Below are 18,623 nucleotides of genomic sequence, written 5' to 3'. Positions count from 1 at the left end.
AAGAAATGATTTAAAATTTCTCTAGACATGAATCATTTCACAATTTTAAAACAGTGAGGAAGAGGGCAAATTTGCCTTTCAGAGGAAGAATACAGAATAGAAATTTAGGACAAAACGTTTCTTCCCTTTTCTACATCTAAATTTCAATGAATGCTTTCTTTTTAAGCAACAAAGATTTTTATAACAACTGTTACTTAGAAAACACAGTTCTACAGCATGACTACTGTTGCTTGGATGTATTCTATAGACCATATTGGGTAAATGGGGGAGGAGTGGGCTGTTTATTTCTCTCCTTCTCCAGAGTACATAAATTTTGCAGTAGAATGACTGCTTTTCTTTACATCTTAATTCTTGTTGTCTTCACGATTATGTGCCTATTCCCAATTTCTTGTGCTAAAGTGGAACCCGGCAGCTCTTTGTTCTCATTGTGTCTCTCGTCTCCCTTTCTTTGTGTTGCAGGGAAACTGCTACCCGCATCTGCCACTGAGCATGCGGAAAAATCTTTCAATAGATTCTTTACTTAGGACTTTCAGTAGTATGACTCCACTTCTCCAGGTTTTCATAATAACCAGAATATCCAGAAGATGGACCGAAACTTGGAAAGGTGATGAGTGATACAGGTGGTTAGGTGGTGGTCTAGCAAGCCGGGACACCAGACAGGAGGGTTCGGGGTAGTTACCACACATATTATCTGACTTATGGAAGCTCTCACCAAGCAAGTTAAATGCAGAACACCCACCCTATACGCAGAAGCTAGAGATATCAATTGACAACTGAGAAGACACAAGTGTTTCTGAGAAGGAGGGCATAGAGCCATATCTAAAACCAGAGGATACAATGTGCTAGCAGTTCCAGAGGGATGCGGTGCATAGTCACAAAGATCGGTATGTGAAGTCCCTGAGCAGGGACCTTCACTAGATAGTATATCATCTGAGGATGAGAACCAGCTGTGTGTACTTTTCTCATAATAAAATCTCAAACTTTTCTCTGATTGTTTTAAACACTCAAAATGCTAGCTGAATATTAATTGAATGAAACTTGATTTAATTCTTGTGCTTAAAAGCACCCTCCTCCCTGCCCTTTTTAAAGCATATTTGCCAAAGGTTTCCAAAAGATGTAAGGAATAGCAGGTTTGGCGAAGAGATTAGGGGTAGAGTTCTGAGGTTTTTCTGGCCCCTCTCCCCCAGCAAGTCTGACCTTAATAGCTTGTAAATTATTTAACAGATGGAGCACTATACAATTTTACTCATGTTTCTCCCATAACGATTTTTGCCTGTTTTGTTCACTGCTTGCATGGCCAAGTCTTAGAATGGTGTCTGGCACAGAGTTCGGTGCTCAAAGATCTTTTGTTTAATGAATGTATGAATATATATAGTATTAAAAATGCTCGTTTTATTGGAGCAAACATTGGCGGTAAGAGAATAGTTCAAATTTGACTATTTTACAATAAACTAAAGTGAACACTTGGCTCTTTGGCAGCCAGCCATTCTCCCTCTCTTAGTGAGACGGATTTCTTCTTTCTCCTCGGCCACCCGAGAAGACTCCCACCATCTTGTTTCTGTATTACCAATTAGTGAGTTAATAGCACCGTCTCAAAACCTTTCTCTTCCACATATTTACTCTTCGGTTCTTAGGACAACGTTCCCCAGCCTTTTGGTTTTCTATAGATTTCATTAGCTAGTTGCCAGTGGATAATGTCGTTAGCATAACATTGCTCTTGGAAGGTGGCAAACCAGCGGGCCCGAGGTGCACGCCCCCAGGGCAGGCACCTGCTGCGGCTGCTTTGGAACCCCGCCCCTAGCTGAGATCTGCCCAGTTCGCTCGCTCCGCGGCGGCGGGAGGAAGTGCCTCTGGCGGGAAAGTTCAGGCCAGGTCCAATCAGGCACCTGGGATTAGGTACCGTGGGCGGGGGCGGGGGGCCGCTGGACCCCAGCCCGCGCAGCCGGCCCCGCCCCTCGGCAGCGCCCCAGCCCCAGGCTGGTCCTCCATCCCCGGCCCCGCCCACCCGGCGCCCGCGCCCCGCCCCGCCCCGGGGCCGCGCTAAAACCCGGAGCCGCCGCGGCGCCCAGGGGACTGGAGGGACGCTCTGAGCATGTGCAGAGCAGCTCGGCGGCGACCGTCTCGGCCCGAGGCTAGGGCCCAGTGCTGATGCGCACAGCGGGCTCGCTCTCAGCCCCGGCGTAGTCGGCGCCCGGGCCGGGGCGGCGGGAAAGACGCTGTAGCCTTCCCGCGGCCCGAGGAGCCGGCGCGGCGGCGCGCAGCCCCCGGCGGCCGCGGAGCCCTGGGGACCCACGATGATGGCGGAGCAGGTGAAATGCGCCTCGGCGGGGGGCGGCTCCGGAGCGGGCTCCGGGCCGGTGGTGAACGCGGAGCTGGAGGTGAAGAAGCTGCAGGAGCTGGTGCGCAAGCTGGAGAAGCAGAACGAGCAGCTGCGGAGCCGGGCGGCCAGCGCGGCCGCCGCCCCGCACCTGCTGCTGCTGCCGCCGCCGCCGCCGCCCGCCGCACCGCCCCCCGCCGGGGCCTGCAGCCCGTTGGCTCCGCGGAGCCCCCCAGCCGCCGCCGCCTCGGGCAGCCCGCTGGGGCTCGGGCTGGCGTTGGGCGCCGGGGGCGGCGGCAGCGGCGGCTCCAGCCCCGCGTTCTCGGGGACCTACTGCCTGCCCAGCCCGGCGCCCTCCCTGCTCTGCAGCCTGGCGCAGCCCCCCGAGGCGCCCTTCGTCTACTTCAAGCCGGCGGCGGGCTTCTTCGGCGCGGGCGGCGGCGGGCCGGAGCCGGGGGGCGCGGGGACCCCGCCGGGGGCAGCCGCCGCGCCGCCCTCGCCGCCCCCCACGCTGCTGGACGAGGTGGAGCCGCTGGACCTGGAGAGCCTGGCCGCCTGGCGGGACGAGGACGACTGCACCTGGTACTGCCGCGCGCCGCCCCCTCCCCCGGACCCTCGCCCCGGAGGCCCCGGGGAGGGCGTGGGCAGGAAGGGAGACGGGGACATCGCCTTTGCCCCCGGACGTGGTGGCCTGGCCGGTGGCGAGGCGGGCGAGAGCGCAGGCTTTTCACGAGGGCGGAAACCTGTTTTCTAATAACTCAGGCCGACCCAGCTGGGGATGAACGGGTCTGCTCCGTCTCCTTGTGTTCCTCTCTTTGCTCATTATTGGGGCCCAAGCTCCCCCTTAGCAGTAACTGCAAAACCGTGCTATCTTTTTGTCACTCAGTCCTGCGCTTTTTCCCAATGTTTTTTTGGGAGTGACGGGGGATGGGTAGAGGTTGGCCTCAGTCTGCGACTGTTACTGCGCTTTCCTCCCAAACGAACTCTGGACAGGACTCGCGTCTTGTCCCTCTTCCTGTGGCATCCCGAGCCGCCCAGTGATGGATCTCCCCTTAGAGATGCGTTCTTGTGGTTCGAGTTGTGCAGTTGTATGGCCTCATTCGCTGCATTTTCTTTGATAGCTTCTCCTTTCAGAGACTGACTGGCTTTTTAAAATGTGCTGACCTCACTCGCTTTCCCGTCAGTGATGGGTACAAAATGAGGGCTTTTCAGGGCATGGAGTGGGCAGCTTGAAGGCACTCTATTATGTAGGAACCAAGGAACTTTCTTTAATTTTTAAAATTACACTGGTGATTGAAGAAGAGTGAGATCAGAGAAACTTTTTGTTTTTTAGAAACTTTAAGTTGGTTTTCAGAAAACTTGAGGCTGGCAGCATTTATGTAGCTGAAATCTGGCTAGCTCTGTCTGCTTTCCCTCAATGAGTAACTTTAGGGGGTTCTGATTCCTTTATTTTTCATGCTACTTGCTCATGGAGTAACAGTCATTTCATGACTGCTTTTGGTTGGTTCATGTGTTTTCCTCAGGCACTAGAGGTAGTGTGATGTGGTCAGGTGAGTAGAAGCTTCAGATAAGGTGGAATTTAGGTTCATGCCGGGAAAATGAACAGCATTCATCTCTACATAGCAGTGCCAGGAAGAATAGTCTTCCTTTTATCTTTTTGTCTTAGGTCCTTTTATTTAGGACCCCTCCTGTTTTTCCAAGCTGGATTTTCCTCACTTTCTTTGTGTTCCTCTTGCATGATTGCACAGGAGAGAGTGGGAGATGGAGACCTTACTGGTTTCCTTTTGGGACTCAGGCGTTCCTTTTCCCTTACACTCTTATGTGAAAACTCGAAGTGTAGAGTACACTAACTCGTTGGTTTGATTCTGAGAATCAAAATGTATGGAGCTACAATAAGGCATATTCATCCTCCTTCTTAGTACTTTACGTTTTGGCAGCTGTGCAGGTAGCTTAAGTTGTGAAAACCAAAACAACTCACCACTTTCTGGAACTTTAAGCCATTCTTTAGAACCTACACCTTTATTTTTATATAGACCAGGCTGTATTATAATCTCAGTTTCAGCCTGAATATGGGACTGGAATGTGCTCTCATGATGATTAAGTTATCATGAATAACTCTAAGTCCTTATGCCACTGTCAAATTATTTTAGATTGATTTAGTCCACACTTGGCCTTTTCTGAAGATATGTACTTAAATAGGAGAAGGCAACTTGTTTGTATTTTTGGTGGGCATCAATCCTATGTTTTAAAAATATTAGAATTTTTAAATTTATTATGATACTCTATAAGTGTATTAGATGGTGATAGTGCATACGTAGCTAGCATACTTGTGATATTGTTTTCTTTTGAAGGGACTTCTATCATATTTAGTTATCATCCAGCTATTGCTAACATTTTGATATCTAGGCTTTCCTTCTACAGTTTTTTATCAAAATAGCATTGAAATAACTAACTTAAAAAGAAAATCACCTACTTAGTGGGATTAGCTTATTAGCACTTCAGATGGTTTGAGATAAATCTAAATTGTAGCAGGTTCTACTAATTTTACTCATCAAGTATAGGTGAATAAAGAAATCAGTGCCTTGATGCTTTACAAATGTTTCTGTAGACAAATGGCACACTATTTATAGAGTGTCTTCCTCAAAACAAACCTAGGATTAGAATCCCAGGTGGAAAAACAGGGAGGGATCATTCATCTTAGTGAGATGGATTTAACATTTCTTTTAAGGTCACCTGATTTACAGAAAACATTTAGTCATCACATTTTATACATTAAGATATTTTTGCATTGCAGTATTTTGGCCTATTGATGAACAAATAATCAAGAGAGTTTAATTGTCAAAGTTTAACCCACTTGTTAATGCTTGCAAAGCCCTCCGAAGTCCCTTCATCACTGCAGGGTGTACATGTCCCTATCCTGTGGTCTCAGGGTGCTTTTCCTTTGGATTCCCTGATATGTTTGCAGGACGGCAACTTATTTTTATTTCTTGTGTTTATTAATAAACAACTGTAGTGAATAATACATACCTGATTACTTAAAAAATATTTTAGAATAGAAGTTTTATATTTTTATTGTTTATACTCACTTCTGTGTGTTTTTTTTTAAAGTCACACATAAAAATCTTCCCTCTTGTCCAGTTCATTATCATGATTCAGAGTTAACCTGGTTAACATTCTGTTGATCCTTCAAGATAAAGATATAATTATACAAATCAGTATGCAAAGATATATACATTAGGTTTTTTATGTAAGTGTGAAAGGTAAGTTTTTTTATGAAACACTTAGCTTTCATTGAACACATCTTGGACATCTTTGTCTCCTTGTAACAATTGCATCATTGTAAAGTATTAAGGACCAGGTTACTCTTGTATCACCTGCAGTTTTTCGTGAATATTTATTGTGATTCCATCCTAATGGGTTAAACAAAATTGATATTTGATAACTTGTTAAGAATAGTACCTCCTGCTAAAATGTCATATCTTCAGGAAAGAACGTTCACAAATGTAGATTAATCATTGAACATTTTAGAAGTTCTTTTATGTAAGTTGATTTTTTTCTAGTAAAACCATAGAGTGTGACTAGTCACCTTTTATTAACCTGGACAACACTTGGCTCAAGAATTATATGTAGAAGAAAAACAGTGAATAGTAGAAGCATTTGCTTGATGATAGTTCATTAGCTAATGAATGATCAGTCAGGTCTCTTAGATCTTTTTTCCAAACAATTGTTTAACCTATAAGTATATTCTATTTATTAAAAAAAAGACAAAAACCAACTTTGTAAAAAGAAGGACGTGTTCTGCTTCTCATTTTGATGAAAAGCTTTGTCTTATTTGTTCCAATATTTATTGCAGTTGAGTTTAAAGTGTTTAATTTTGTCTTACTGCAACCTGGTTATCTTAGCACAGTGCTGCTAGAATTAAATGTCTCAGAAGATTGAAGTTGATTGTAGTTCCATAACCTTAATTCTTAAATCCAGTTATTACAATGCCATAGTCAACTTCACATCCTGCTGTGCTGATTCTTCAGGTATCTTACTACTAATTTGACAGCCTTAGCTCTCCAGAAGACCACAGGCTAGAAAGTAAAAGGAAGAAACTCTGAGTATTAGGAGCAAATAAAAAGCTCAAAAGGACTCAAGTCTTGGTGCGTACACGGGGCATGGTATGGCTGGATGATTTGCCAGTCTCTGTGAAAGGATATTTTAAAGATCTCTGTCCCAGTGTCACAGGCTGAGAGGCACCAGGGTACAAGCAGAGGAAATCAGATTGGTATAAGTGGCAATGGGAACAGTGTGTCATTAACTGCATACTAGACCTTCCCTTGACCTATTTCAGCTTCCTTATTTCAGTGTTGAGGGACTGGAGCTCTGAGGTGAGAGGACTTATGCAAACTTCTCCAGTTATTTACTGAGAGCATTAAGACTAAAATTCAGATTATTTACACAGATTTGGAAGTGTTTACACCATTGATCTTTTTTCCCCCGAGCATAGTTGTGACCCATTAGTGGGTTATAAAGTCAATTTAGTGCATTGAGCATTTTTTAAATGAAATGCAGTAGAATATAAAGTCAGGATCAGAATGCATCATATCTTACAATACAAACTTGTCTTGATTAAACTTGTTTCAGTTTTACGTGTCTGTGTCCTAGGTTGAAATAGTAAACGTGTTTGTGCATTATGGTCAAAGTTAGAAAAACTCCAGTTTATACTGTTTGATAGCAAAATGGACTTGGAGAAAACAGGTGGAGTACAGTTCTCTGATGATAGTGTAGCACTGGGGAAAGTCAAGTCAGGTCGTGCACTCCTCAACCAGGAAAACAAGTCTACATTCAGAAAATGCCAGGATTAAAATATGCCGACTGATATAAAATACTGCCATATAAGGAGGCGTTTGTGTTAGTGGAATGGCAATTAGCAGAATATTGAGACTATGGAAAAGGGATGTGGCAGGGATTTTAAACTTGCCCAACTGGAAAGGACGGGAGAAAAGTTCTCAATTATTTGAGGGGAAAATGGTGATACGTACAAATTAAGGAGAATTTAATGAATGAGATATTTGTCTTCCATGTGTAACACCAAGACCCCGGACAGCTGGCGAAAATCATTGCCAGTTCTTCATCAAAGCTGTTGAACACCTTGTATTGTACATATGGCACAGCAAAATTAGACCACCTAAACTGTTTTTTTGCATAATTGATTTTCAGTGAAGAGAGCAGAGGGTGCTTCACTTTCTGACAGTGCTTAATTGAAAATGCAGAGTGTTTGTTTTCTAGGAGCAAATGCAGTTGACTGAAGTATATACTGATGTGTCTTTTGAATGTGTAACTTTGAAACACTGCCTTGAGACACTGAAACAGAAGTTTAGATCTAACAGTGGAGGGAGAGGGGAGAGTCTGCTGTAGGACAGGTCAGTAACTAAAATTTGGACTTCATGTATCTTTTTAATAGCCTGGTAAGTAAGTGGTAAGTGTCTTCTGTAGTGGCTGCCCAGTTTGACCCAGGCAGGTGCTGGGGAATAGAACACTGTTTAAGCTGACTAAAGGTTGATTGATTGTGTTTATCATGCTGATGTTTTAGCTTTCTTTAAAATAAAACTTGGGGTGATTGAAGGCTCTTAAAATTACTTCTCTGCAAATTGCCACATATTGCTTTTCAGTGACAGGCCTATAACATATATTGCTGTGCCCCTTGTTTTTGTGTTAACTGCAAAAGGATGACTTTAGAACCAAACATTTACTTGAGGATAACTGAGACTATTTTTCTAGACAGTTGTTATTACTTAATTTGAAGCATTCAGGGTTGTTATGGTGAGCTTTGGATTATTTCTGGGTTAGCACATGTATTCAGTCAGGGGGTCCAGAGTGTGAAATGTATGGAAAAGAAGAGATTCTGTGAGGAGGATAATAGTTTCTAGTCATGTGTTTTTGGAAATTATTGAAGAAATTTTAAAATTAGAGTGTGACATTTCAAATGATAGCTTTTCTAATATTTGAAGAAATCTCAAGTTTCCTACTAAGGCTTTTCAGATATTCTTGCCGGATTCCAATTCACCATCAATGAAACTAGAGAAGTTGAAAGAGTAGGTTGTAAGTCACTAGGAGGTATGTTGTATTAATAATGGCAAAATAGGATATTGTAAATGTTGCTGGCGTTGTAATGACAATGAATAAGGTGATTTTTATGACTTTTTAGAAGATTAAAACCATTTAGGAGAAATACAGGTTTTACTTTGCTCATCTAATTTTGCACATATCTTGTACTCAAGGAGTTTGTAGCTACATGATCTCCATAACTAACTGCCTTTTTTCTTTATTTAAATCCACCTCTAGGCCTAGTAGCAGAAATATAGTAGGCTCAAAGCTATTCTGGGTACGTTGTTTAGAGACTGACTCTGAAAATGATCACTTCTGCCTTAACGCCATATATCTGCATAGTGCTTCTAAAGTTTTATCAAAGTAATACAATAAATAGGATGTAAGTAGTTCAAAAACTCATCCATAGCAGGGCTTATTACAGAAGGCAGCAGTCCTCTTGCCTACCTCCGAGTCCTCCACGTTGGCATCACTTTATACTCCTCTAGTTTTCTTTTGTTTGTTTCTAAACAGTCTTTAAGCCATATGATCTTAGACATCTATAGACTTGTTTTGGAAGATGAAGACTAAACTCTCTTTTCCTTACCCTCCAACCACCATATCTCCTTTCTCTTTTCATAATTTGTCTATTAAATCATATGTAATGCCTGTTGTATTATGATTATAACTGTTATTAGCTGAGCCCTGTTAATTGTATGTTACATTTATTTTCTCTAATTCTTTTGTTCCTCCAAGAGTTAATAATGGCCTCTCTTTTTCCCTTTCACTTTGTTTAATCCCTTTTTACTAATTATTTCTCCAAAAACTCTAATGGAGCCATGAAATTTCTCAATTGGTCAAACACATTTGATAAACTCTTAAATCTGTTTTAAAAAATTTATTTTGTAGTGCCATCCCTTCTGGAACTTCCAATCGCTACGTTTGCTGAATGCACAGTGCTATTGTCATGGGAATTTCTTCAGTTTCTTGCCAATGTTGGATCTCCTCTTTCTCAAATCCTTTGTCTTCATATTTCGTTTATTCTCATAGGTGGGGCACAGCCTCCAACGGCTTTCTGAGAAATGGGACATGCATGAGAAGTACACTTTGAAATCTTGCATATTTGAAAACCTCTTTATTGTGTATCTTCATACAAGATTCATAGTTGGGCTGAGTATAAAAGTCTGTCAGTTATTTTCCCTCAAGTTTGAAGGCATTGTTCCATTTTGTTCTAGTTTCTATTATCTTATAGCTATTGAAGTGTACTGTGATTTGGATATCTAATCTTTCGTGACTTTAGCTTTATTTCTTTATCCCTAGTCTTCTAAAATGTCACATTGTATCTCGATATAGGGCTTTCTATTCATTTGTCATACTGGACATTTGTGGGTGCTTTCACTCTAGAACTTGATGACCTGCCTTCAACTCTGGGAATTTTCTACCTTTTTTTTTTTTAATAATTTTCTCTCCATTTTTGTGTGTATGTTTTAGAACTTGTAATATTCAGATGTAGGCCTACCTGCTGCAATCATTTAATTTTCTTATCCTTCTTCTCCCATTGTTAATCTTTATCTTTGTTTTGCTTCTGGGAGACCTTCAACTTGACCTTCTGAACTCACTTAGTGAAACTTTTGTTTCTGCTATAATAGTTTAATAGTTTCATTTGCCAAGAATAAAGAAACCGTTTCTTTTTTAATATCCTAATTTTGTTTTGTGAATGTAGCATTTTCTCTCAGATATATCAATTATAGTTGTCTTGGATTTTTCATTTGTTCCCTGCATTGTTTTTCTCCTGTTCTTTTTTTCCCTCTACTTGCAGTCTCAGGGTTTTATTTAAAAGGAATATTCCAAATATCTGGTGTCATTGGTTGTCTGTTCATACCCAAAGGAGGTATTGAAGTTGATATAAAGCTCTGCATGGGTGGAGCTCTTTGACTGGTGCACTTTACTAGTGATTGGGTGGGTAGTCAGTTTACATTTCAGTATCTCTAGGTCTTCTCTTGGGTTCATCTATTTCTCCTGAGAGATATAAGTAAGGCAGTCAATTCTAGGAATGTAAAGGGAAAAATGGGGCTAGGGTTCTAACTAGTTAGTGTGTAGACTTTCATTTAGTGTCTCTGGTTCAGTAAGCTACTGCATCCCTCCTTCAGCTAAGTTGGGTGTGTCTGAAGTCAGAGCTCCTCTGGGTCGGCCTATCTATATAGTAACCTCTGGTCTTAGGTTGTGATGGACAAGGGGTGGTGGAACTGTCTCTGTGGGGTAGAGGAGGAGATCTGGGGTTCCAGTTTTTCCTTCCAGAGACTTGCATTTGAATTCCCTGCTTTCAGTCACATGCTCTTCATGTGAGTGCAAGTCACATAGTCTATGAACTACAGGGTGGGGGTGAAATGTAAATATCGGGTAGCATGGGTGGACAATAGAGTATGAAAGCGAGGAATCCTCATAAATGAATATGGTGGAGTGGGTCACTTAGGAATCAAATGTGCCTGTGGGAAGTGAGCACTTCTTTTGAATATGCTGTGAGGCTGTGTGGTCAAATGAAAGAACTATATTACATAGGCCCTAAGAGATTAAGGAAATCTTCCTATGGAGTTCCCCTACAAGCAAAAAACTTGACCAAAACAAAACTGGTGGGAGTGTCTGGAATCCTGAGACAAGCTGGTTGGTAGAAGTTCCAGCAGCAAAGGATGTGAGCAATTGTCCTGTAGGATGCTAGAGGCAGTGGGCAGAACAATGCTTCAGATAGTAGCTGAAAGGGATTTGAGAACAAGCAAAGGCTCAGACAGTGACATGAATTTCCGTGTGTATTAAACAGTGAGGAAAATTATTAATTTAAAAAAGTCTAGAGATAAGGAAGTTCTACATTGAACTTATTTAGTGGTGCATTTGTGTCACGGCTGTGGCATCTGCTTCTTTGATTTACCTACATGGTCGATGGCAGCTCCAGTCTCAAGTTTTAAGAACAGTGAAGGACAGGAAGCTGTAAGTTACTGTCTTGTGACTTTTTTTTAAAGCTTTGTTAAGGTATATGTGAAATATAAACCGCATGTATTTAAAATGTCCTGTTTGGTAGGTTGTGACATATGTAAATGCCCATAAAACCATCTCCCCAGTCAAGACCCCCCAACCTCCAACTTTCCTTGGGGCCATTTGTGTTCCCTCTCTCCTGATTCTGCCTACCTCCAGCCCAGGCACCACTGATCTTGTTCTCTCTCAGTCTAGATTGGTTTGCATTTTCTATACTTTTATATCAGTGAAATCATTTAGTATGTACTTTTTTTCATTTGTTTGGATTGGTCTGGCTTCTTTCAGTCAAGATAATTATTTTGAAATTCACCTGTGTTGTTACATGAATCAATAGTTCATTTCTTTTTATTGTGAGAGCTATTAGATTGTATGCACATAACAATGGTTTGTTTATCCATTCATCTTTTAATGAACATTTGGGTTGTTTTCAATTTTTTGGCTATTGCAAATAAGTCTGTGTGGACAAATGGCATTCGTGTCTTTTAGGTAAATACTTAATGAGTTTTGAGCGACTGAAACAGAGAGTAGGTGTATGTTAACTTTCTAAGAAGCTGCCAAAATCTTTTCCAAAGTGGGCATGGCATTTTACATTTCCACCAGCAGTGTATGAGAGTTTCAGTTGCACCATATCGTCACCAATACTTGCCATGGCGAGTCTTTTTAATTTTAGCCATTCTGATAGATGTGTAGTAGTATCTCATTGTGGTTCTTGTTTGCATTTCCGTAATGACAAGCATCTTTTCATATACCTGTTTGCCATCCATAGGTCATCTTTGGTGAAATGTCCAGTCAAATCTTTTGCCCATTTTCTTTTTAAATTGGGTTGCTTATTATTGAGTATGCGGAATTTCTTACATATATTCTTCTTACAAGTTCTTTTATCAGATATATAATTTGCAAATATATTCTCTTAATTCCCGGTTTGTCATTTATTCTCTTAATAGTGTCTTTCAAAGAGCAAAGTTTTTAGTTTTGATGAAGTCCAATTGATAAATTTTTTTTCTTTTATGGCTCATGCTTTCAGTCTAATAAATTGTGTCTAAGAAATATTTGCCGACTTAAGGACACAAAGACTTTTGCCTCTGGTTTCTTCTAAAGGTTTTATAGTTTCAGGTTTCACATTTTTGAGATCTGTTTTGAGTTAGTGTTGGATATTATGTGAAGTGTGGATCACAGTTTGCTTTTTGCATATGGATAGCCATTTGTTCCAGCACCGTTTGTTCAAGAGACTATCTTTTCTTCATTGAATTATCTTTGTACTTTGTCAAAAATCAGTATTCCATATATGTGTAACTCTTTTTCTAGACCATCTGTTTTTTTCCGTTGATCTATTCATCTTTATGCCGTGCTAAACTGTCTTCATTACTGTAGCTTTGTAATAAGTCTCAATCAGTTAGTGCTAGCTCTCCTGCATTGTTGTTTTTTAAAGGCTGTTTTGGCTATTGTAGGATCTTTGCATTTCCATACGAATTTTAGAATCAACTCTACATTTCCACAAAAGCCTGCAGAGATTTTGATTGTGATTTTGTTAAATAGATTGATTTAGGGATAATTGACATCTTAACAAATATTTAGTCTTCTGACCCATGAACATGGTCTATCCATTTATTAAATCTTTAATTTCTCTCAGAGTGTTTTATAGTTCGCAGTGCACAGGTCTTGACATCTTTTGTCAGATTTATCCTTAGGCATCTTGTCGGGTTTTTTTAATGCTATTGTAAATGGAAAGTGAAATTTCAAAAATACTGATTGTTGCTAATGTAGAAATACGATGAACTTTTGTACATTGATTGATATCCTACAGTCTTGCTACTAAACTCACTTAGTAGTCTAGTATCTTTTTTGTAGATTACTCAGGTTTTTGACATTGATGATCATGTCATCTGCAAATAAAGACAGATTTACTTCTTTCTTTCCAATCTACATGTTTTTATTTATTGCCTGATTGCACTGGCTAGAGCCTCCTGTTGCTGTCTTGTTTCTGATATTAGGGGAAAAGTGTTCAGTTGTGCACAGTTAAGGATGCTATTTTTGTAGATGCCTTTAATCAGGTTGAGGATGTTTCCTTTTATTCCTAGTTTGCTGAGAGTTTTTTTAATCAGGATTGGATGTCATATGTTTTTCTCTTTGTCTATTGAGATTATCATATGATTTTTCTATTTTAGTATATGTGGTAAGTTACAGTGATATTTGAATGTTAAGCTGACATTTCATACTGGGGATATACCCCACTTGGTAAGGATGAGGTATCCCTTTTATATATGGTTGGACTCAATTTGCTAAAATATTTAGACTTTTTGCTTCTGTATTCATGAGGGATATTGGTCTTTAATTTCTTTCCTTGTAATGTGTGTTTGGTTTTGGTTTTGGTATCAGAGTAACATTGGTGTCATAGAATGTGTTAGGATGTATTCCCTCCTCTTCTGTTTTTTGGAAGAGTTTGTGAAGAATTGGTATTTTTCTTTAAATATTTAGTAGAATTCAGTGGTGAAACCTTCTGGGCCTTGGCTTTTCTTTGTGGGTAGTCTTTTGTTGTTGTTGTTGTTTTTGGTAACTTTCATCCTTTTACTTTTAACCTTTGTGTTTAGAATATTTCCCCTTAGTTTTGATTGGCTAGGATTGTATCCTGGGCTTATGCCTAAACCAGTCTTTGGGCAAATGGGAATAATGGAATTACTATGATTGGCTTAGTCCAGTGCATCCATCTCCAGGTGTGATTCTAGACAGCAATATCAACATCACCTGAGAACTGGTTAGATATTCAGAGTCTTTGACTCTGCCCTAAACCAGGTTAGACCTGCCTGCAATCAGCTGTTAGCAGGTTTGTTTTAACAAGCCCTCTGAGAGATTTTGATGCACCAAAGTTTGAGAACAGCCCGCCTAGAATAACCTTTACTTGGGGGTCTAAGGAGAGCTATCCAGTACTGGACAGTTCAGGGCTCTGTTAGCAAGGGAAGGTGAAAGGGATGGATTTACAATAGGTAGGTAATAATCTTGTCGTAGTAGACTGAGGTGGGGCCCAGGAATATGAATTTTTAACTAATCACTCTACTCTTGGTGAAGGTAGGACTGTGGTCCACCAGGGGATGAATGGTATGTTAAGATTACTGTTAAATTGATTAAAAGAGATATTTTAAAATGTTATCTGTAACAAGAGTTAGCAAACTATGTCCTGTGGGCAGATTGGCGATTTTCACATTTTTTAAATAATTGAAAAAAAAAATCGAATACTATTTCTTGACATGTGAAAATTGTGGGAAATTCATCTTTCAATGTCTATAAATAAAGTTTATAGGAACACAGCCATACGTATTCATTTACATATCATCTGTGATGCTTTTGGGCTGCAGTAGTGGAGTTGAGTAGTTGTGACAGAGACTGTGTGGCCCACAAAGCCTAAATATTTACTAGCTGGCCCTTTATAGAAAAAGTTTGCCAACCTTTGATCTATAAGAATAATTTACCAAAGAATATTACGTTCTGCGACCATCTTGGATAACTGATAAATTACTCTAGTAGGTAGAAGTCCTGACTGTAATTGTAAAAGAGTGAATAGTGAAGTATGTTATTTCAAGGATATGTGCTCATTAGAGTTAGGGTGACTTTGAAGGAGTATCACTTTAATGAGATTTGTAATTAGAACACAGCTTTATAAAGCATGGTCAATTATTGCAGCCAGTGATTATAGTTTTCTTTCTTCCTTTTTTTAGTCAACTGTTGGTTAATCCTCAATCAGCATAAGCCTTTTTGTATAATCCTGTTGCTGAAAATATTCTAAAATTTACCTTGCACAGTGTAGCAGTGAGAGAAGATCTTTATTTTAACTGACAGTGCCTCACGGTGGTTATTTTGAATCCTAACCGTTACTGTGTAATAGTATAGATGCTGAAAGTGAACTCTTCCTAAGGCATATCTTTGAAAGCTGTTTGGCTTTAATGAGAAAGAAGCACATACCGAGTTTATTATGGAATTGAGACAGGGGAGATATCTGATTATTTAAAGGTTGAGAGAATCAACAAGCAACTGGCTTTCACTTATTTTTAGACTTATTTTCTGAAAAACCACGTAAGATTTGCCTTGTTTGCCACGTTTACATGTTTACATATGTTAGCCCAAGTTCACATAAGATTCTGTTGCCAAAGAAAGAGATGAAAATGTTCATTTCTAGAAATGTGAGGTAGTGAGGTCATCATGGTGCCTGTTCGGGGTTAGTTCAGTAACACAAGCCCCCATCTCTGACTCTCTGAGACGTAGTTTCATAGTTTTTTGCAGTCTTCCTTCCCACCAAGCTACAGAAAATGTCATATTCTATTTGGGGATATTTGCCTGTTAAAAAATAATTTTGCTGTTCAAATGTGAGGTCTGTTTTTGATAGAAACTCTTAAATACATGTTGTTTTCTCTAGAAGAGAGGTAATCTCTGTATTCTATATAATACCTATAATGTAGATTTCTTTTTTTAAGGTTATACATTGGCTCTTCAAAGACGTTCCCGTCATCAGAGAAGTCCCTGAGCCCCTTGCAGTGGTGTAGACACGTCCTAGATAATCCGACTGCAGAGATGGAAGCAGCAAGGCGTTCCTTATGCTTTAGACTGGAGCAAGGTAACTGTGACCCTGTACATTTACGTTCTCAGACGCTTGCCACTGTCGACTCTTTTTGCTGCTGGTTTTGGAATAGACACTTATCCTGAGGTGTGGCTGTTGTGTGCAATTTATTTCACGTGTGTTACACATCAGGGTTTCTCAGTATAGAATATATTTACTTTCGTGCTTGTTTTTAGCCAGATTTTTAGCTTGTTTCAGTTCATATTGTAAAGTAGAAATGCATATTTTCTCTGTTTTTTTCCTTGCTGTTTGCAAATATACCAATAAGTAAAATTCGTCAGTCTTAAATTCTCTGAGAATGGTAACAAGGTTGTGTGGCTGAATTCCATGATAGAAAACTGAGGTTCCCTTAGGACCTGAGTACTGAGTTCCTTAAATGTTTAGTTGGATGTATAACTGAAAGTCCTAACCTTTATAAACTGGGAAATAATCTTTGCATTGTATGTAACAGTAGTTAACTTATGGAGCCCAACGTAAGTTTAAATTAAAAATTAGGACTGTTTTAGAAGGAAAAACAGGAAAAGGAATTAGTAGTACTCTGCTCTTTGCTATTTTAATACAGTAAACTGCTTAATTAAGGTTGTGACTATTTAGGCTTGTGCTGGTCTCTTAACCTCTCGGTATCTGTTTCATTATCTCTGAACACTGTTTCTGTTCCATGCCTGTATCCAAATCACGCTTGAGCTTGAAAATGCAGATTTCTGCTCCTTCCAGATTAAATAATCAGAGTAGCTGGGAGTATCACCAGGGGAATCTGCATGGACAAGTTCACAATGTGATTTTTTTTTTTTTGGTGAGGAAGATCAGCCCTGAGCTTACATCCGTGCCAATCCTCCTCTTTTTGCTGAGGAAGACTGGCCCTGAGCTAACATCTGTGCCCATCTTCCTCCACTTTATATGGGACGCCGCCACAGCATGGCCCGACAAGCGGTGCGTCCATCCGTCTGCGCCCGGGATCTGAACCCCGGGCCGCTGCAGCGGAGCAGGCGCACTTAACTGCTACGCCACGGGGCCGGCCCCCCACAAGTGTGATTCTTAATCACGTTGAAGTTTGAGAACACTGCTCATAAAACTCTTCAGGGATAAGGAATGGTTGTAAAATATCTGGATATGATAAGACAAAGTATAATACTTGAGCTCTTAATTCTGTGGCAGTCAGTACGTTAAGTTTTGACATCCTCCATTTTCTTCCGTCTAACTGCATTCATCTAAGGTAGGTACTCCACTCACTTTTAGCCATGAGAAAAGTGCAGTTTAGAGAAGTTCAGAGGATTATGAGGCTAGAGCCTGGGTCCCCCTGGCACCAGAGACTGTCCTTAATGCAGTGTTCATTACTGCTTTTTTGACACAGTCATAAGTAAATATCAACAGAAATCTGTTTTAAATATTTGGGGAAGGTCAAATTATAAAAAGCATACTTTATTAACATTTTAACTAAAAATAAGTGATTTAGTAATAGAAACTCAGAGTGGAGCAGGAACAAAGGAGTATTAGGGTTAACACTTTGGCGACAGATGCTTACGTAAGAGAGCAACCATCTCTGAGTCAGGAGACTCTAGACTTGATTCTGTTTCCATTTACCCCTGTGACCCTACACAAACCATGAAACCCCTCTGGACTTTTCTCTTTCTCTAGAAGAGAGGTAATCTCTGTACATCTATGTAATACCTGTAGACCATCTCTAGGTTCTTTATTTAAACATCCCTTGATTCAATGACTTTTTATATGTACATTTTTATATATGAATTTGGCTCAGTTTCATTTGAAATAAAATTCAAACGAAATTCAGAACTAGAGTCCTTTAGCTCAGGGATCAACAAACTTTCTGAAAGGGACCAGATGGTAAATATTTTAAACTTTGCAGGCCACACAGTCTAGCTAGAAAGGCAGCCACGGATGCAAACATTAATGAACAAGGCTGTGTCCTATTCAGTCTTTATCTGCAAATACTGAGATTTGAATTTCATGTGATTTTTTTTCACAGCACAAAATATATTCTTCTTTAGGTTTTTTTTTTGTGTGTGAGGAAGATTAGTGCTGAGCTAACATCCAATGCCAATCCTCTTCTTTTTGCCAAGGAAGATTGGCCCTGGGCTAACATCCGTGCCCATCTTCCTCTACTTTATATGGGACGCCGCCACAGCATGGCTTGACAAGTGATGCGTTGGTCCGTGCCCAGGATCTGAACCTGTGAACCCTGGACCGCTGAAGCAGAGTGCTCAAACTTAACCACTACGCCACCGGTCCGGCCCCCTTTAGATTTTTTTTTGTAACTGTTACAAAAAAGGTAAAAACCATTCATAGCTGGTGGGTATTAAAAAAACAGAGGCAGGGTGAATTTGGGCCACCCAGGGCTATAGTTTGCCAACCCCTGCTTTAGTTCATTTGCACACAAGGCAGATTTACATACAGGGTTGATGTAAAAAGATAGAGGAGAGGCTTTGTTAAATTTAATGTAAATAATCTTAATTGGTGGTTGCTTTTGGGATTTTAGACTAAGTGCCTGATTATCTAATTTTATTTTCATTGACAAGGGGCTAGAGCAGAATTGTGAGGTCATGAGGACGTGAATTGACGTGCTGCAGTTTTATTCATAATGTA

At 40.4% G+C, this 18,623-nt stretch overlaps 1 protein-coding gene across 3 annotated transcripts in view; it reads left to right on the top strand.

Annotated features, from left to right (window-relative positions):
* The first annotated feature begins 2,090 nt into the window (after nt 1–2,090).
* SLAIN1 (SLAIN family member 1) overlaps nt 2,091–18,623 on the top strand; it is a 58,615-nt gene continuing 42,082 nt past the window's right edge. Inside the window, exons 1-2 of one of the 3 annotated variants that reach the window (XM_087435955.1) lie at nt 2,091–2,899; nt 15,880–16,019. In XM_087435955.1, the coding sequence (XP_087292081.1) occupies nt 2,295–2,899; nt 15,880–16,019 (745 nt within the window). In that variant the 5' untranslated portion in view covers nt 2,091–2,294. The remainder of the gene's footprint in view (nt 2,900–15,879; nt 16,020–18,623) is intronic. The other 2 variants (XM_014781811.2, XM_014781812.2) reach the window with 2 other exon arrangements.

Source organism: Ceratotherium simum, chromosome 10 (genome assembly GCF_057802395.1).
Source record: "Ceratotherium simum simum isolate JZ-2026a chromosome 10, ASM5780239v1, whole genome shotgun sequence".
Taxonomy (NCBI): Eukaryota; Metazoa; Chordata; class Mammalia; order Perissodactyla; family Rhinocerotidae; genus Ceratotherium; species Ceratotherium simum.
This window is presented reverse-complemented; position numbering and strand designations above follow the sequence as displayed.